Source organism: Bombina bombina, chromosome 3, assembly GCF_027579735.1.
Source record: "Bombina bombina isolate aBomBom1 chromosome 3, aBomBom1.pri, whole genome shotgun sequence".
Taxonomy (NCBI): Eukaryota; Metazoa; Chordata; class Amphibia; order Anura; family Bombinatoridae; genus Bombina; species Bombina bombina.
In genome coordinates this window covers 85,391,583-85,413,246 of record NC_069501.1, presented here as the reverse complement: position 1 = coordinate 85,413,246, position 21,664 = coordinate 85,391,583, and the positions used below count along the sequence as shown (strand labels likewise).

At 41.7% G+C, this 21,664-nt stretch overlaps 1 protein-coding gene across 1 annotated transcript in view; it reads right to left on the bottom strand.

The window, feature by feature from the left end:
* Nucleotides 1-21,664, bottom strand: part of PRDM15 (PR/SET domain 15) — a 236,901-nt gene that overhangs the window by 8,345 nt on the left and 206,892 nt on the right. Inside the window, exon 23 of the mRNA XM_053705902.1 lies at nt 8,169-8,249. Coding sequence (XP_053561877.1) covers nt 8,169-8,249 — 81 coding nt within the window. The remainder of the gene's footprint in view (nt 1-8,168; nt 8,250-21,664) is intronic.

Genomic DNA, 21,664 nt, shown 5'->3' with positions numbered 1-21,664 from the left:
GGTTTCAAAATGGCGCTTTAAACACAAAGTTATTGGTTAAAGTATTTTGAACATGCAGTGCTGAAAATAGTGGGCAGGATAACGTGACATCATCGGCGAATAAAATATATAAAACTTTTAGAACGTTATGAAACTTCGTTTTGGAGAAAATATAGGTCAGTAGGTTTTAATTAATGTTTATTAACTTTAATATGTTAGTTGTTTAGCTTAAAAATTATAACAGAAAGTAATCCTTTAAGCTCCACGGAGGAGCAACAGTTTTAAACACAGGCTTAATCCTAGCCAAAGCCTGACAAAAAGCCTGGACGTCTGGATTCTCTGCCAGACGCTTGTGTAAAAGAATAGACAGAGCAGAAATCTGTCCCTTTAGTGAACTAGCGGATAAGCCCTTTTCTAAACCCTCTTGTAGAAAAGACAATATCCTAGGAATCCTAACCTTACTCCATGAGTAACTCTTGGATTCACACCAATATAAATATTTACGCCATATCTTGTGGTAAATTTTTCTGGTAACAGGTTTCCTAGCCTGTATTAATGTATCAATAACCGAATCCGAAAACCCACGCTTTGATAGAATCAAGCGTTCAATTTCCAAGCAGTCAGCCTCAGAGAAATTAGGTTTGGATGGTTGAAAGGACCCTGAATTAGAAGGTCCTGCCTCAGGGCTAGAGACCATGGTGGACAGGACGACATGTCCACTAGGTCTGTATACCAGGTCCTGCGTGGCCACGCAGGCGCTATCAGAATCACTGATGCTCTCTCCTGTTTGATCCTGGCAATCAGTCGAGGTAGCAACGGAAAAGGTGGAAACACATAAGCTATGTTGAAAACCCAAGGGGCTGCTAGTGCATCTACCAGCACCGCACACGGGTCCCTGGACCTGGATCCGTAACAAGGAAGCTTGGCGTTCTGGCGAGATGCCATGAGATCCAGATCCGGTTTGCCCCAACGACGAATCAGTTGAGCAAATACCTCCGGGTGGAGTTCCCACTCCCCTGGATGAAAGGTCTGGCGACTTAGAAAATCCGCCTCCCAGTTCTCCACACCTGGGATGTAGATCGCTGACAGGTGGCAAGAGTGAGACTCTGCCCAGCGAATTATCTTCGAGACTTCCAACATCGCTAGGGAACTCCTGGTTCCCCCTTGATGATTGATGTAAGCCACAGTCGTGATGTTGTCCGACTGAAATCTGATGAACCTCAGTGTTGCTAACTGAGGCCAAGCTAGAAGAGCATTGAATATTGCTCTTAATTCTAGAATGTTTATCGGGAGGAGTCTCTCCTCCTGAGTCCACAATCCCTGAGCCTTCAGGGAGTTCCAGACTGCTCCCCAGCCTAGTAGGCTGGCATCTGTTGTTACAATCGTCCAATCTGGTCTGCGAAAAGTCATTTCCTTTGGACAGATGAACCCGTGACAACCACCAGAGAAGAGAATCTCTGGTCTCCTGGTCCAGATTTAGCAAAGGGGACAGATCTGAGTAATCCCCGTTCCATTGACTTAGCATGCATAGTTGCAGCGGTCTGAGATGTAGGCGCGCAAATGGCACTATGTCCATTGCCGCGACCATTAAGCCGATTACTTCCATGCACTGAGCTACTGATGGGCTTGGAATGGAGTGAAGGACACGGCAAGCATTGAGAATCTTTGATAACCTGGACTCCGTCAGGTAAATCTTCATCTCTACAGAATCTATAAGAGTCCCTAGAAAAGGGACCCTTGTGAGTGGTAACAGAGAACTCTTTTCCACGTTCACTTTCCACCCATGCGACCTCAGAAATGCTAGAACTATCTCTGTATGAGACTTTGCATTTTGAAAACTTGACGCTTGTATCAGAATGTCGTCTAGGTACGGAGCCACCGCTATGCCTCGTGGTCTTAGTACCGCCAGAAGTGAGCCCAGAACCTTCGTAAAAATTCTCGGGGCCGTAGCTAACCCGAAGGGAAGAGCTACAAACTGGTAATGCCTGTCTAGAAAGGCAAACCTTAGGTACCGATAATGATCTTTGTGAATCGGTATGTGAAGGTAGGCATCCTTTAAGTCCACTGTGGTCATATATTGACCCTCTTGGATCATGGGTAGGATGGTCCGAATGGTTTCCATCTTGAACGATGGAACCCTTAGGAATTTGTTTAAGATTTTTAAGTCTAAGATTGGTCTGGAGGTTCCCTCTTTCTTGGGAACCACAAACAGATTTGAAAAAAACCCTTGCCCCTGTTCCGTTCGCGGAACTGGGTGGATTACTCCCATCACTAAGAGGTCTTGTACACATTGTAGAAATGCCTCTTTCTTTACTAGGTTTGTTGATAACCTTGACAGATGAAACCTCCCTTGTGGAGGAGAAGTTTTGAAATCCAGAAGGTATCCCTGAGATATAATCTCCAACGTCCAGGGATCCTGTACATCTCTTGCCCAAGCCTGGGCGAAGAGAGAAAGTCTGCCCCCCACTAGATCCGTCTCCGGAAAGGGGGACCTGTCTTCATGCTGTCTTAGGGGCGGAAGTAGGCTTTCTGGCCTGCTTGCCCTTGTTCCATGACTGGTTGCCTTTCCAACCCTGTCTGTAACGAGCAGTAGTTCCTTCCTGTTTTGGAGCGGAGGAAGTTGATGCTGCTCCTGCCTTGAAATTACGAAAAGCACGAAAATTAGACTGTTTGGCCTTTGATTTGGCCCTGTCCTGAGGAAGGGTGTGGCCCTTACCTCCAGTAATGTCAGCAATAATTTCCTTCAAGCCGGGCCCGAATAAGGTCTGCCCTTTGAAAGGAATGTTCAGTAGTTTAGACTTAGAAGTTACATCTGCTGACCAGGATTTAAGCCATAGCGCTCTGCGCGCCTGTATAGCGAATCCGGAATTCTTAGCCGTAAGTTTGGTTAAATGCACTACGGCATCCGAAACAAACGCATTAGCCAGCTTAAGAGTTCTAATCTTGCTCAAAGTCTCATCCAATGGTGCTGTGCGAATCGCCTCTTCCAGAGACTCAAACCAGAATGCCGCTGCAGCAGTGACAGGCGCAATGCATGCAAGAGGCTGTAATATAAAACCTTGTTGAACAAACATTTTCTTAAGGTAACCCTCTAATTTTTAATCCATTGGATCTGAGAAAGCACAGCTATCCTCCACCGGGATAGTGGTACGCTTGGCTAAAGTAGAAACTGCTCCCTCCACCTTAGGGACCGTCTGCCATAAGTCTCGTTTGGTGGCGTCTATAGGGAACATTTTTCTAAATATCGGAGGAGGGGAAAAAGGCAGACCGGGTCTATCCCACTCCTTGCTAATAATCTCTGTAAGCCTCTTTGGTATAGGAAAAACGTCAGTACACACCGGTACCGCATAGTATTTATCCAGCCTACATAATTTCTCTGGGATTGCCACCGTGTCACAATCATTCAGAGCCGCTAACACCTCCCCTAGCAACACGCGGAGGTTCTCAAGCTTAAATTTAAAATTTGAAATTTCTGAATCCGGTCTCCCCGAATCAGAACCGTCACCCACAGAATGAAGCTCTCCGTCCTCATGTTCTGCAAATTGTGACGCAGTATCAGACATGGCTCTCGTGTCATCGGCGCGCTCTGTCCTTAACCCAGAGCTGTCGCGCTTGCCTCTTAACTCGGGCATATTGTATAATACTTCTTTCATAACATTAGCCATATCATGTAAAGTGATTTGTAAGGGCCTTGATGTACTTGGCGCCTCAATCTCACGCACCTCCCGAGCGGGAGATGAAGGTACTGACACGTGAGGAGAGTTAGAGGGCATAACTTCCCCCTCGTTGTCTGGTGATAATTTCTTTATAGGTACAGATTGACTTTTATTCAAAGTAATATCAATACAATTGGTACACATATTTCTATTGGGCTCCACATCGGCTTTTAAACATAATGAACAAGCAGATTCCTCTGTATCAGACATGTTTAAACAGACTAGCAATGAAGCTAGCAAGCTTGGAAATTACTTTCAATAAGTTTACAAGCAATATAAAAAACGCTGCAGCGCTTTAAAAAAAAAAAAAAAAAACCAGTTGAATAACAAAGAACTAATTCAGTTATAGTCAACAATTCTTTAAATGTATTAATTAGCAGAGGATTGCACCCATTAGCAAAAGGATGATTAACCCCTCAGTACCCAAAAACGGATATCAAATTAAGATTTAACGCTTTTATCACAGTCAAACACACTGTCACAGGTCTGCTGTGACTGATTACCTCCCTCAAAAACGAATTTTGAAGACCCCTGAGCTTTCTAGAGACGTCCTGGATCAAGGAGGAAGAAGCAGGAAGACTGTGCTAGAATTTTAACTGCGCAACAAGGCGCTAAAAAAGGTCCCTCCCACTCCTATTACAACAGTGGGAGACCTGATATAACGGTTTCTATGCAGAAATATACGTTAGCCGTGTGGAAAAAAATCATGCCCAAAAAGATTTATCACCAAAGTACCTCACAAAACGATTAACATGCCAGTAAACATTTTAAAAAAACAACATTTCAGATGCTGTGTAAAGTTATTACTAAGCCTGCTACCAGTCGCTTCTACTGCAGTTAAGGCTCACACATTATATCAGTATTAACAGTATTTTTTCAGTCAAATTCTAGTCCCTAGAAAATAACTCTACTGTGCATACATTTATCAGCCTGATACCAGTCACTACTACTGCATTTAAGGCTGTACTTACATCATACGGGTAACAGCAGTGTTTTCTTAGTCAATTCCATTCCCAGAAAATATTGTACTGCACATACCCCATTTGCGGGAGACCCCGCATGCTATTCCCATTTTCTGAAGTTACCCCACTCCTCAGAATGTCAAGAACAGCCAGTGGATCTTAGTTACGCCTGCTAAGATCATAGAAAACGCAGGCAGTTTCTTCTTCCAAATACTGCCTGAGATAGAAAAACAGCACACTCCGGTGCCATTTAAAATAACAAACTTTTGATTGAAGAATAATTAAGTAAAAACTCCAGCTCCTCTCGCAACCTCCTTCTTTGTTGAGGGTTGCAAGAGAATGACTGGGTATGACATGTGAGGGGAGGAGCTATATAGCAGATCTGCTTGGGTGATCCTCTTGCAACTTCCTGTTGGGAAGGAGAATATATCCCATAAGTAATGGATGACCCGTGGACTGAACACACTTAACAAGAGAAATAATAGCAGTGCCTATTTTATTCCCCACTGGTGAGCAATGCAAAAGACAACTCAACTTCCTGGGGAGGACACTGGACTCTTCACATTAGCAGCAATACATGAAACGCATTCCTTATATTTAGGTAAAGAGAAGTGCAGTGTTTTTCATGTTTGACCTTCTAATGATTTTGTTGGTAATAACGCAGCCTCCCAGGGATCCCTCTGCTTCCAGCTACCAGAAAATGTATCCCCAGAGATGATGGTGAGCTCCTGTGCTTGTAATGATGCTCAGGGGTGAAGTCAGTAGTGTTAGATTGCACAGTCACAGACAGCTATACAGGCTCTGTAGCACGTCACTGTCACCTTGTGCTGCTCCACCACAACTAAACTCTTTCATCTCCTGTACTTTGCATCTCATTCCCTTTAATCATTTTCTCTCTACAACTCATCTGCAGGTCATTGATAATAATCTGTTGCCCAAACAGCCAGAGTGATGTATACGACAAGTAGTTAAATAAACCATATAAAATGCATCTCTAATGGTAAACGTCATATTTAAAGGGATATGAAAAGCACACATTTTCCATGATATCATGATTCAGATAGAACATACAATTTTAAACAACTTTACAATTTACTTCTATTATCGAATTTTATTTGTTCCCTTGGTATCTTTTGTTGAAAGGCAGGGATGTAAGCTCAGGAGCGTGCATGTGACTGGAGCACTATATGGCAGCAGTTCTGCAAGAATGTTATCAATTTGGAAGAGCATTTCCTGTCATTTAGGGCTCCTGACCTCTGCTTCTTCTCTTAATTCTCCTCAGAATCCTTTGTTGAAGAAGCAGCAATGAGAGCTAATTGAACTCATCAAGTGAGCCAATGGCAAGAGGCAAATATGTGCAGCCACCAATTAGCAGCCACCTTTCAAAGAACCATTTTAAAGTATATATATATATATATATATATATATATATAAAACGCAAAAAATTGTACTGTACATTTCTAATTTTCTTTCATGATTTGGATAGAAGATGCAATTTTATACAACTTTCCAATTAACTTCTATTATCAAATTTGCTTCATTCTCTTGTTATCCTTTGCTGAAAGAACAGTATTGCACTACTGGCAGCTAGCTGAACACAGCTAGTTAGCCAATGAGAAGAGATGAATGTATGCAGGCTCCAATCAGCAGTTAGCTCCCACTAGTGTAGGATATGTGAGTATTCTTTTTCAACAAGGGATACCAAGAGAACAAAGCACATTTCAAAATAGAAGTTAATTTAAAAGTGTCTTAAAATAACATGCTCTATCTGAATCATGCAAGTTTAATTTTGACTTTCCTATCCCTTTAAATTAACTGTGTAACTTAAAGAAATGTCAAACCTGTACAGTGGTCAACGTCGTTTATTGAACAATTAATTTCTAGACTCCACTTCCAAGTAACCTCCTCATACACTGCAGTCTACTCCACACATTTGAAGGCTTACAGTTAGTCCTACCTACATCCTGGGTTCGGCAAGGGCAGCTGACATCTATAAGGCTTATTTACATTTAAACATTACATAAACTTCTGCTAAACTAGGAAAAAAATAATTTATCCCATAAACATAAGGTATATATATATTATTTATAAATAAAAAAAGGTCAACGGGACATGAACCGAGAACCTTACCAATTTATGTCAGTTAAACTGTTACATAAGCTGAGCTTTTGCGCGTTTTAAAAACTTTAGAAGCATTTACTATACCCTTACTATTATTATTATCATCATCATTAATCTTACAAAATTAAGTAAAGGGAACATGAACCCTACATACTGAGCTACAAGATCAAACTGTGTGTGACATCACTTGCCTATGGCAAGGTCAAGGGCACACCATTAAAGTGATGTCAAACAACACCACTGGCTTAAAATGTGTAACTTACTGAGCATGCTCAAAACTCAACCATACAATTTTTGGTAAACTCAATGGTAACAGAATGGATGTGTAAAGCAAACTGTTATATGACTAAATGATAGTTTCTGGGTGCTTTCTGCATATTACAGGGTAGTATTGTCTTTCTGTTTTTCATATACACATACAGAAATGAGCACTTGTGTTTATAGCTAGGCTAAGAGTGGCACGTTGTAGAAGGCCCAGAAGCCAAAAAGAGATATTCAGGGTAACTTACCATCTGTAAGGCACAGCCATTTAAAAAGATTGGCGATGACCTACAAAATCATTTATATTATATACTTTATATATAGGATGTTTGAATTGCAACACACTAGACAACATTCACTAAGAACTTTCTTCAGCTACCCTTGGGACTGATGATTTAAAGCTCTCCGCACAGACGAGATGATCTAGTTTTATGACTAAATTATCGTTTCTTCGTACAATTACTCTACTATCAAGTATAAAGTTCTCTGGTAATTTCAGATTAAACTTAATGCTACTATAAAAGTAGACACTTTTACATCTTCATGTCTAGAATATGTATGGAGAAGACACTGGAGCTACAGAGAGGGGTCTATTGCTATTTTGAGGTGTTGTAACAGATTCATACCTCAGTAAGTAGAATGCAGTTAGCACGTTAATGAATTTCATTCAGTTTGAGGTCTGGACAATAAAAGTTTTTCTATTCTTGAAACTGCAATATGTACAGTTTGTATACGTAAAGTTTGTCCGATCTGTACAAATGATCGAATCAAACAGTTAAATATTTCACCTAACATAACCGCCACAATCAAGTCCATAAACAACAAGTCCTTTTTTTTTAATCCAAGGCAGCCTATACTAAGCTATAATTCACTTTTACATCTCTTAAATAACGGCCCATTTTTAATGCTTTTCCCAGCATTCTCACTTCACTACCCCCAATTATGTTTTTACTTTCTATCAACCTCCATTTAATTATAACCCCGGTTTCTAAAGAAAAAAAGGATTTTGTACTGAAGTAAAATCCAGTACCTATATTAGTCTCCCGTAGAATTGCTTCTGGAATATACATTTCTTTATACTACATAATAAAACGTAATATCTACATTGAGTATCAATATTATAGGTTACCTGTACGATGCTTATTGATGTTGCATCAATAGCTGAAGATCCTTGCAGGTCATGTAAATCTTCAATCCGCACAGAAAGGACCTAACAAAGATAGGGTCACCTTGTTATATCGGTGTATGATGACCCTGACATCAAGTACAGACTGCCAAAAAATCCAATTTGCAGCAGCTCCAATAAATATAAATGTATTCAGAAAAAGTGAAACAAATAAAATACTATAACTAATAACATTTCGGACATAACGGTCCTTAGTCATGTATACATTTACACAAACACAGCTTCATTAAATGTCCTCTTTATCACTCCTATCACTCATGCCTAACATGACATCATCCAATTAACCCAAGTATATCCAAATTCTTTTCAACATTAAAGTGACAGTAGCTAAATAGTCATATTTACAGAAACATAGAGAGATCCAAATCCATATTCATCCCAAAGGGTATACTAGTTTCCAAATGATAGATCCAGAATGCCTCCTGTTGTTTAAGTCTTTTTTTTTTTCTCTATCACCACCCGTTTGTCTATAGGTATATATTCAATTATTTAATATCTTAACTGACTTAATGAGTGGCCAGCCTCATCAAAATAACATGCAACTAGAGACTTTTCATAATGGTTCCTGATATTAGATTTATGCTCCGTCATGCAATCACGGACCCTTCTTGACGTCTCACTTACATATACCAGTACGTTGATGGCAAAAATAGGGGCAATGTATTAAACTATTAGCGTTAATAGATTCAAGACAGGGGAAACAACCATTTTTCTTTGAACTTACATAAGTTTTTTTCAATGCTCTCTCAGAGCCAACATCAAATCTAATCAAATAATCCCTCAAACCTCAATGTCGCCTAAGTGCTGCCATGGATGGCCTTTGGAATTCTGCCACATTTAGGATTACAATATTTTAGGATATCTCAAAATGTAATAATGATATGTAAAATCTTCTTACTCTGTTGATTAAATTGGGACACAAAAACAAATCTGTCTCTTTTGGGATCTTATCCATAATAGATTTTAATAATGCTTCTATAGACAACCCAAAATTTGTTGACTCTTTCAATTAAATCAATGGGATAACCTCTCTCTTTAAACAGATCCGCCATTTCATTAAGTCTGGTTTTCAATATATCATCATTGGTCACAATTCTTCATACTCTCATGAATTGACTTCTAGACAGAGAATTTTTGAAGGATACTAGATGTGCACTCTCATAATGCTATAAAGGTTTGCAGTCTATATCATTTCTGTACAGACCACCATTTTCCTAGTATATCTTACAGAAAAGTAACAGTTTCCTCACTGTATTCAAGCATAAATTTAAAGAAAAAAACAAACTGTATAAGGGTTCCAACGTCGCCCAGCCATATACCAAAGATATCAGTAATAAAGCACCCGAAGTGGCACCATACTAAATGAACAACTAATTATCATCTACAAAGTGTTCCTCAAAGAAATTCATAAAAATATTCACATATGTAGGGGCGACGTTGGAACCCATCACTGTTCCTTGTAACTGTAGAATTTTTTTTATCCTGAATGAGGAAATAATCACAATAAATAATAATTCCATAAGTTCTACAACTAAGTCAATTTCTTGCTGGCAATATACTGTAGAATGTGATAATACTGATCTAATAATCCCCAGACCACTGGAATGGAGAATAGATGTACAAAGACTAGAAACGTCTAAACTGAAAAGAATAAACTTGGCAGTAATGAGATTTTGCAATTCATCTAGAAAATGATTTGTGTCCCTAAAATAGGAAATTGACTTCTCAACAAATGGTCTAAGTATTTTATCCAAATAAATTGCAATATGAGAAAAGACAGACACTACCCGAGACCCGGTGTAAAAAACTTGGTGTCCTCGTATAAGCAATTGTCAAAAATTGTGTAATGTCTTTTAAAATTATGCCATATTTAACAGATTGCAGAATACAAAGTTATATTTCCTGTTGTATTTTAAACAGTGGACAAAAAAACAAAAATAGAGCACTACACAGGAGTGTACTAGATATCAGTGTCAACAACAAACCCCCCAAAAATGGATACACTAAAATATAATATGAACAAGTGAAATATAAACAATCTCTTAAATGGTAATAGTCAGTCACTGTCACAGATCAACACTGAAAAAGTTACTTGTGGTCCAATGGTATTGATGGTGGATGGTTAAATAGTGTCCACAAAGATTTGTGCTTGTATGAAAACGTGTGTAGTTCTTCTTATTGCTAGTGTTTCACTGGTGCTGCTTTCAAGTATTCGGAAACACACCGTATCAGATCCGTGATTGAAACATGAAATACAAAAGTAAAAAAGCGCATCCACGATTCACAGTAATAGAAGACCACTTCAGAAAGTTTGCATGTGGCAAACGAAACGCGTAGGAGCGGTTCTTGCAGCATAGCATTTGACTTTACTACACAGGGTAGCTGTGACTTTTCCCTAACATTTAAGTTTCGTGAGCCAGTGATCCAAATACGGACAGAACGGAAACAATTTACCACTGATATCCTCTGGCTGCAGGCGGCTTATGAGGACGAGTGGACTGAAACTTGCCATTACCTTTTGGGACTAAGGACAGTGTTCTAACAGATAAGCTTTTTATCTTTTTACTTCTTGTGAGTGGATTTTAAACAAATGAGTGTGCTGTTATAATAATATTACAGTGGACTATTATTCAAGTGTAAATATACCTCTTTATCAGCTAAGGGCTGTTTATTCTTAAGTCCAGACTATCAGATCTACCACGTATGGATTTACAAAACCACAGATGTTTATGGTCATTGTTCACAGATAGGGCATTCGCACTGCACCTAACTTGTAATACCAGCGCTGGTATTACTAAGTGGAGTGCAAATATTGCTTTCGTGATAGTGATATTTTGCACTCCACTTGTAGCCTAGCCCATATTGTTTAAAAAATGATGCTCACCGCTAGTAAATATTATGGGTTTTCTGTTTTACTGTAAGCAGAGACACATTGTAGAAAGGTTTATTTTGATGAAAGAGGAGAAACACTGGCCCATGAACTCTGCTCTATATTTCCCATAAAGCTTAATAAGTTCTTAGGATAGTCTTATGTTTATCCCAGGCATTTTATTAGAAACTCCCACAGTGTTTGTCCTTACCAAATCTAAATAGCAGTTTATTCCATGAAACAGTAAAACATAAAGGGCTGATGTTTTGTTATAATTCAGAAATCCCATTCTGGTATGGATGTTCATTCTCAAACCAAAATACAAATATAATGTTATTTATTTATGAACAGTAAATAAAATTATGTTTAAATGTATATATTGTGCATACAAACGTATCTATCATTCTGTCAATCTACCTATATTCTCTATACTACATATATATATATATATATATATATATATATATATATATATATATATTGTATATATATATTTATACATACAAATATATATACGCACACACAGTATATACAGTATATATATGCACACACAGTATATATATATATATATATATATATACACGCACACACAGTATATATATATATATATATATATACACACACAGTATATATATATATATATATATATATATATATATATATATATATATATATAATGCTTGATTAAAATGTCTCATTTTTATTTACCCTTTAAATTGTAAGTAGAAAATATGCAATATAATTTGAAGTGTTACCTCTAAATCTCATTATGGACGTAAATAACATTCTCTAATTATTGAGCTTTGATGATAATTAGGATATTTTATCTTTCTGGTTTACTCATTTTTATTTAATACATAAATGCTTTGTGCATAATACTGGGTAGAATTGTCTTTCTGTTTTTCATATACAGCACTTGTGTTTATAGCTAGGCTAAGAGCGGCACGCTGTAGAAAGCCCAGAAGCCAAACCAAGATATTCAAGGTAACTGCATCTGTCAGGCACATGATGATGACTTACAAAAACCTTTAAAGGTTGGTTCAATAAGATGATAAATAACATGAATATTATTTTATATTGTGTCTTAGTATCATATATACAGCATGTTTGAATTGCAACACACTGGACAATATTCACTAAGAAGTTTCTTCAGTTTCCCTAGGGACTGGCTATTTAAAGTGAACGCAACTGCCCTACGGCATTAGATAGACTTTGTAAAATGAGGGTGGGTTTAATTCATCAAATATTTTCTATTTCATTATTTGTTAATTTCTTTTTGCCTTTTTGAGCACTCTCATAGCAATTTTGGTGGTTTAGCAATTTAGTGCTGCAGAAACATAGGAACTGGCGTCTGAGTTGTACTACAGGATTAGGTTACTATTACTGCAAATCCTGAGTGAGACCACTGCAGCATCCAAGACCCCTCTCACAGCATAATACCAGCAGCGTGGGGGGTGAGAGGGGGTGCTGTACACTCCACATGCTACTTGTGTGAGATGCTTTACTTCAGAGATCCAGCCATATTGCAACGTGCCTGTGGCTAGATCCTTGTGCACATTACATTCTCATGTATATGTGCGATTCCTATTGTGTAATCCCTTTACTAATAATACGAGAGAAATGACACTCCTTGTATATAAATTAACTGAACAAAATGGCACAACGAAATAAATGACATAAGAAATTCTTTAAATCTTCATTCACGTTACTATAGGAAGAATGATTGCAATGCCACAAAGATATCGTACACAGCCTGATACCTACAAATGTATTAAAATGGACATTTTCATGTATAAATAAATGCTATAATTTATTAGTTAACAATGCACACAAATGTGAAAAAAAGTGGTTGAATAAATAGATTAATTCCGGTTTAGGAGCCTAACACATTGCAGCTCTTGAGCAGGAAATGCACAGTGAGCCAATTAGGAGTGGCATATGCATATAACAGCCAATTACTGGTTGTGTCCTGCTTAGGAGCTATAATAAGTTGTGGTGTCCCTAGAGGGAATTTAGCTAACTGTTTTGTGGGGTTAAACACATAGCTAACAAGAGTCATGTAAAAAACATAATTTATGCTTACCTTATAAATGTATTTCTCTTGTAGTGTATTCAGTCCACGGATCATCCATTACTTGTGGGATATTCTTCTTCCCAACAGGAAGTTGCAAGAGGATCACCCACAGCAGAGCTGCTATATAGCTCCTCCCCTCAAATGTCATATCCAGTCATTCGACTGAAACAAAAACAAGAAAGGAGAAACCATAGGGTGCAGTGGTGACTGTAGTTTAATTAAAATTTAGACCTGCCTTAAAAGGACAGGGCGGGCCGTGGACTGGATACACTACAAGAGAAATAAATTTATCAGGTAAGCATAAATTATGTTTTCTCTTGTTAAGTGTATCCAGTCCACGGATCATCCATTACTTGTGGGATACCAATACCAAAGCTAAAGTACACGGATGATGGGAGGGACAAGGCAGGAACTTAAACGGAAGGAACCACTGCCTGTAGAACCTGTCTCCCAAAAACAGCCTCCGAAGAAGCAAAAGTATCAAATTTGTAAAATTTTGAAAAGGTGTGAAGCGAAGACCAAGTCGCAGCCTTGCAAATCTGTTCAACAGAGGCCTCATTTTTAAAGGCCCAGGTGGAAGCCACAGCTCTAGTAGAATGAGCTGTAATCCTTTCAGGGGGCTGCTGTCCAGCAGTCTCATAGGCTAAGCGTATTATGCTCCGAAGCCAAAAGGAGAGAGAGGTTGCCGAAGCTTTTTGACCTCTCCTCTGTCCAGAGTAAACGACAAACAGGGCAGATGATTGACGAAAATCTTTAGTAGCCTGTAAGTAAAACTTCAAGGCATGGACTACGTCTAGATTATGCAAAAGACGTTCCTTCTTTGAAGAAGGATTAGGACACAATGATGGAACAACAATCTCTTGATTGATATTCCTGTTAGAAACCACCTTAGGTAAAAACCCAGGTTTGGTACGCAGAACTACCTTGTCTGAATGAAAAGGAGAATCACATTGTAAGGCAGATAACTCAGAGACTCTTCGAGCCGAGGAAATAGCCATCAAAAACAGAACTTTCCAAGATAAAAGTCTAATATCAATGGAATGAAGGAGTTCAAACGGAACTCCCTGAAGAACTTTAAGAACCAAGTTTAAGCTCCACGGGGGAGCAACAGTTTTAAACACAGGCTTAATCCTAACCAAAGCCTGACAAAATGCCTGGACGTCTGGAACTTCTGCCAGACGCTTGTGCAAAAGAATAGACAGAGCAGAGATCTGTCCCTTTAAAGAACTAGCTGATAAGCCTTTGTCCAAACCCTCTTGGAGAAAGGACAATATCCTAGGAATCCTAACCTTACTCCATGAGTAACTCTTGGATTCACACCAATAAAGATATTTACGCCATATCTTATGGTAGATTTTCCTGGTGACAGGCTTCCGTGCCTGTATTAAGATATCAATGACTGACTCGGAGAAGCCACGCCTTGATAGAATCAAGCGTTCAATCTCCATGCAGTCAGTCTCAGAGAAATTTGATTTGGATGATTGAAAGGACCTTGTATTAGAAGGTCCTGCCTCAGAGGCAGAGTCCATGGTGGAAGAGATGATATGTCCACTAGGTCTGCATACCAGGTCCTGCGTGGCCACGCAGGCGCTATCAGAATCACCGATGCTCTCTCCTGCTTGATTTTGGCAATCAGTCGAGGGAGCAAAGGAAACGGTGGAAACACATAAGCCAGGTTGAAGAACCAAGGAGCTGCTAGAGCATCTATCAGCGTTGCTCCCGGGTCCCTGGACCTGGATCCGTAACAAGGAAGCTTGGCGTTCTGGCGAGACGCCATGAGATCCAGTTCTGGTTTGCCCCAACGATGGACCAGTTGAGCAAACACCTCCGGATGGAGTTCCCACTCCCCCGGATGAAAAGTCTGACGACTTAGAAAATCCGCCTCCCAGTTCTCTACGCCTGGGATGTGGATCGCTGACAGGTGGCAAGAGTGAGATTCTGCCCAGCAAATTATCTTTGAGACTTCTAACATCGCTAGGGAACTCCTGGTTCCCCCTTGATGGTTGATGTAAGCCACAGTCGTGATGTTGTCCGACTGAAATCTGATGAACCTCAGGGTTGCTAACTGAGGCCAAGCTAGAAGAGCATTGAATATTGCTCTTAACTCCAGAATATTTATTGGGAGGAGTTTCTCCTCCTGAGTCCACGATCCCTGAGCCTTCAGGGAGTTCAAGACTGCGCCCCAACCTAGAAGGCTGGCATCTGTTGTTACAATTGTCCAGTCTGGCCTGCGAAAGGTCATACCCTTGGACAGATGGACCCGAGATAGCCACCAGAGAAGAGAATCTCTGGTCTCTTGATCCAGATTTAGTAGAGGGGACAAATCTGAGTAATCCCCATTCCACCGACTTAGCATGCATAATTGCAGCGGTCTGAGATGCAGGTGCGCAAATGGCACTATGTCCATTGCCGCTACCATTAGGCCGATTACTTCCATGCACTGAGCCACTGACGGGCGTGGAATGGAATGAAGGACACGGCAAGCATTTAGAAGTTTTGATAACCTGGACTCCGTCAGGTAAATTTTCATCTCTACAGAATCTATAAGAGTCCCTAGGAAGGAGACTCTTGTGAGTGGGGATAGAGAACTCTTTTCCACGTTCACTTTCCACCCATGCGACCTCAGAAATGCCAGAACTATCTCTGTATGAGACTTGGCAATTTGAAAGCTTGACGCCTGTATCAGGATGTCGTCTAGATACAGAGCCACCGCTATGCCTCGCGGTCTTAGAACCACCAGAAGTGAGCCCAGAACCTTTGTAAAAATTCTCGGGGCAGTAGCCAACCCGAAAAGAAGAGCTACAAATTGGTAATGCCTGTCTAGAAAGGCAAACATTAGGAACCAATGATGATCTTTGTGAATCGGTATGTGAAGGTAGGCATCCTTTAAGTCCACTGTGGTCATGTACTGACCCTCTTAGATGATGGGTAGGATGGTCCGAATAGTTTCCATTTTGAATGATGGAACTCTGAGGAATTTGTTTAAGATCTTTAGATCCAAGATTGGTCTGAAGGTTCTCTCTTTCTTGGGAACCACAAACAGATTTGAATAAAACCCCTGTCCTTGTTCCGTCCGCGGAACTGGATGGATCACTCCCATTACTAGGAGGTCTTGCACACAGCTTAGAAATGCCTCTTTCTTTATCTGGTTTGCTGATAACCTTGAAAGATGATATCTCCCTTGTGGAGTAGAAGCTTTGAAGTCCAGAAGATATCCCTGAGATATGATCTCCAACGCCCAGGGATCCTGAACATCTCTTGCCCACGCCTGGGCGAAGAGAGGAAGTCTGCCCCCCACTAGATCCGTTTCCGGATAGGGGGCCTTCCCTTCATGCTGTCTTGGGGGCAGCAGCAGGCTTTCTGGCCTGCTTGCCCTTGTTCCAGGACTGGTTAGGTTTCCAGGCCTGTCTGGAATGAGCAACAGTTCCCTCTTGTTTTGAAGCGGAGGAAGTTGATGCTGCTCCTGCCTTGAAATTTCGAAAGGCACGAAAATTAGACTGTTTGGCCTTTGATTTGGCCCTGTCCTGAGGAAGAGTATGACCCTTGCCTCCAGTAATGTCAGCAATAATTTCCTTCAAGCCAGGCCTGAATAAGGTCTGCCCCTTGAAAGGAATGTTGAGTAATTTAGATTTTGAAGTCACGTCAGCTGACCAGGATTTAAGCCATAGCGCCCTACGCGCCTGGATGGCGAATCCGGAATTCTTAGCCGTTAGTTTAGTCAAATGAACAATGGCATCAGAAACAAATGAGTTAGCTAGCTTAAGAGATCTAAGCTTGTCAATAATTTCATTCAATGGAGCTGTATGGATAGCCTCTTCCAGGGCCTCAAACCAGAATGCCGCCGCAGCAGTGACAGGCGCAATGCATGCAAGGGGCTGTAAATTAAAACCTTGTTGAATAAACATTTTCTTAAGGTAACCCTCCAATTTTTTATCCATTGGATCTGAAAAAGCACAACTGTCCTCAACCGGGATAGTGGTAAGCTTAGCTAAAGTAGAAACTGCTCCCTCCACCTTAGGGACCGTCTGCCATAAGTCCCGTGTAGTGGCGTCTATTGGAAACATTTTTCTAAATATAGGAGGTGGAGAAAAGGGCACACCGGGTCTATCCCACTCCTTGCTAATAATTTCTGTAAGCCTTTTAGGTATAGGAAAAACGTCAGTACACATCGGCAACGCATAGTATCTATCCAGCCTACACAATTTCTCTGGAATTGCAACTGTGTTACAGTCATTCAGAGCAGCTAATACCTCCCCAAGCAATACACGGAGGTTCTCAAGCTTAAATTTAAAATTAGAAATCTCTGAATCAGGTTTCCCCGAGTCAGAGATGTCACCCACAGACTGAAGCTCTCCGTCCTCATGTTCTGCATACTGTGATGCAGTATCAGACATGGCTCTAACAGCATTTGCGCGCTCTGTATCTCTCCTAACCCCAGAGCTATCGCGCTTGCCTCTTAATTCAGGCAATCTAGATAATACAAATGCAAATTATTATGACCCTGGGGAAGTCTCCCTATGGGTGATGGGGGAAACCAGACGTGGACTCCTTGCCCAGTGTGCTTAGAGGAATGTGGCTGCACCTCACTGACGAGGCCCATAGGAGGCCGAAACGATCGTCTGGGGTTGTCATGTTCCTTGTTCAGAGGAGAATTGCCTGGTATTTCGGGGCTGGACTGACCTTACTTGGCGGGATCAGACTGATATACTTCAGGAAAGTTTTCTTCTGTGAAAAGCACACTGGTCTAAGAGGCTGCTTCCGGGTGGTAAATCGCCATAGAACAAGCCACTGAGCTGTTGTTCGTTCCTGGTAGAGCGCTTCGCTCTTCGTATGCAAATTATTATGACCCTGGGGAAGTCTCCCTATGGGTGATGGGGGAAACCAGACGTGGACTCCTTGCCCAGTGTGCTTAGAGGAATGTGGCTGCACCTCACTGACGAGGCCCATAGGAGGCCGAAACGATCGTCTGGGGTTGTCATGTTCCTTGTTCAGAGGAGAATTGCCTGGTATTTCGGGGCTGGACTGACCTTACTTGGCGGGATCAGACTGATATACTTCAGGAAAGTTTTCTTCTTTGAAAAGCACACTGGTCTAAAAGAGGCTGCTTCGGGTGGTAAATCGCCATAGAACAAGCCACTGAGCTGTTGTTCGTTCCTGGTAGAGCGCTTCTCTCTTCGTATGCAAATTATTATGACCCTGGGGAAGTCTCCCTATGGGTGATGGGGGAAACCAGACGTGGACTCCTTGCCCAGTGTGCTTAGAGGAATGTGGCTGCACCTCACTGACGAGGCCCATAGGAGGCCGAAACGATCGTCTGGGGTTGTCATGTTCCTTGTACAGAGGAGAATTGCCTGGTATTTCGGGGCTGGACTGACCTTACTTGGCGGGATCAGACTGATATACTTCAGGAAAGTTTTCTTCTGTGAAAAGCACACTGGTCTAAAAGAGGCTGCTTCCGGGTGGTAAATCGCCATAGAACAAGCCACTGAGCTGTTGTTCGTTCCTGGTAGAGCGCTTCGCTCTTCGTATGCAAATTATTATGACCCTGGGGAAGTCTCCCTATGGGTGATGGGGGAAACCAGACGTGGACTCCTTGCCCAGTGTGCTTAGAGGAATGTGGCTGCACCTCACTGACGAGGCCCATAGGAGGCCGAAACGATCGTCTGGGGTTGTCATGTTCCTTGTTCAGAGGAGAATTGCCTGGTATTTCGGGGCTGGACTGACCTTACTTGGCGGGATCAGACTGATATACTTCAGGAAAGTTTTCTTCTTTGAAAAGCACACTGGTCTAAAAGAGGCTGCTTCCGGGTGGTAAATCGCCATAGAACAAGCCACTGAGCTGTTGTTCGTTCCTGGTAGAGCGCTTCTCTCTTCGTATGCAAATTATTATGACCCTGGGGAAGTCTCCCTATGGGTGATGGGGGAAACCAGACGTGGACTCCTTGCCCAGTGTGCTTAGAGGAATGTGGCTGCACCTCACTGACGAGGCCCATAGGAGGCCGAAACGATCGTCTGGGGTTGTCATGTTCCTTGTTCAGAGGAGAATTGCCTGGTATTTCGGGGCTGGACTGACCTTACTTGGCGGGATCAGACTGATATACTTCAGGAAAGTTTTCTTCTTTGAAAAGCACACTGGTCTAAAAGAGGCTGCTTCCGGGTGGTAAATCGCCATAGAACAAGCCACTGAGCTGTTGTTCGTTCCTGGTAGAGCGCTTCTCTCTTCGTATGCAAATTATTATGACCCTGGGGAAGTCTCCCTATGGGTGATGGGGGAAACCAGACGTGGACTCCTTGCCCAGTGTGCTTAGAGGAATGTGGCTGCACCTCACTGACGAGGCCCATAGGAGGCCGAAACGATCGTCTGGGGTTGTCATGTTCCTTGTACAGAGGAGAATTGCCTGGTATTTCGGGGCTGGACTGACCTTACTTGGCGGGATCAGACTGATATACTTCAGGAAAGTTTTCTTCTGTGAAAAGCACACTGGTCTAAAAGAGGCTGCTTCCGGGTGGTAAATCGCCATAGAACAAGCCACTGAGCTGTTGTTCGTTCCTGGTAGAACGCTTCTCTCTTCGTATGCAAATTATTATGACCCTGGGGAAGTCTCCCTATGGGTGATGGGGGAAACCAGACGTGGACTCCTTGCCCAGTGTGCTTAGAGGAATGTGGCTGCACCTCACTGACGAGGCCCATAGGAGGCCGAAACGATCGTCTGGGGTTGTCATGTTCCTTGTTCAGAGGAGAATTGCCTGGTATTTCGGGGCTGGACTGACCTTACTTGGCGGGATCAGACTGATATACTTCAGGAAAGTTTTCTTCTGTGAAAAGCACACTGGTCTAAAAGAGGCTGCTTCCGGGTGGTAAATCGCCATAGAACAAGCCACTGAGCTGTTGTTCGTTCCTGGTAGAGCGCTTCTCTCTTCGTATGCAAATTATTATGACCCTGGGGAAGTCTCCCTATGGGTGATGGGGGAAACCAGACGTGGACTCCTTGCCCAGTGTGCCTAGAGGAATGTGGCTACACCTCACTGACGAGGCCCATATGAGGCCGAAACGATCGTCTGGGGTTGTCATGTTCCTTGTTCAGAGGAGAATTGCCTGGTATTTCGGGGCTGGACTGACCTTACTTGGCGGGATCAGACTGATATACTTCAGGAAAGTTTTCATCTGTGAAAAGCACACTGGTCTAAAAGAGGCTGCTTCCGGGTGGTAAATCGCCATAGAACAAGCCACTGAGCTGTTGTTCATTCCTGGTAGAGCGCTTCTCTCTTCGTATGCAAATTATTATGACCCTGGGGAAGTCTCCCTATGGGTGATGGGGGAAACCAGACGTGGACTCCTTGCCCAGTGTGCTTAGAGGAATGTGGCTGCACCTCACTGACGAGGCCCATAGGAGGCCGAAACGATCGTCTGGGGTTGTCATGTTCTTTGTTCAGAGGAGAATTGCCTGGTATTTCGGGGCTGGACTGACCTTACTTGGCGGGATCAGACTGATATACTTCAGGAAAGTTTTCTTCTGTGAAAAGCACACTGGTCTAAAAGAGGCTGCTTCCGGGTGGTAAATCACCATAGAACAAGCCACTGAGCTGTTGTTCGTTCCTGGTAGAGCGCTTCTCTCTTCGTATGCAAATCTAGATAATACCTCTGACAGGGTATTATTCATGATTGCCGCCATGTCCTGCAAGGTAATCGCTATGGGCATCCCTGATGTAATTGGCGCCATATTAGCATGCGTCCCCTGAGCGGGAGGCGAAAAGTCTGACATGTGGGGAGAGTTAGTCGGCATAACTTCCCCCTCGACAGAACCCTCTGGTGATAATTCTTTTATAGATAAAGACTGATCTTTACTGTTTAAGGTGAAATCAATACATTTAGTACACATTCTCCTATGGGGCTCCACCATGGCTTTCAAACATAATGAACAAGTAGGTTCCTCTGTATCAGACATGTTTAAACAGACTAGCAATGAGACTAGCAAGCTTGGAAAACACTTTAACACAAGTTTACAAGCAATATAAGAAACGTTACTGCGCCTTTAAGAAACACAAATTTTCTCCAAATTTGAAATAACAGTGAAAAAAGGCAGTTACACTAACAAAATTTTTACAGTGTATGTAAAAAGTTAGCAGAGCATTGCACCCACTTGCAAATGAATGATTAACCCCTTAATACCAAAAACGGAATAACAAATGACAAAAAACGTTTTTTAAACAGTCACAACAACTGCCACAGCTCTACTGTGGCTTTTTACCTCCCTCAATACGACTTTTGAAGCCTTTTGAGCCCTTCAGAGAAGTCCTGGATCATGCAGGAAGAAGCTGGATGTCTGTGTCTGTAATTTTTCATGCACAAAAAAGCGCTAAAATAGGCCCCTCCCACTCATATTACAACAGTGGAAAGCTTCAGGGAACTGATTCTAAACAAAAATCAAGCCAGCCATGTGGAAAAAACTAGGCCCCAATAAGTTTTATCACCAAACATATATAAAAAAAACGATT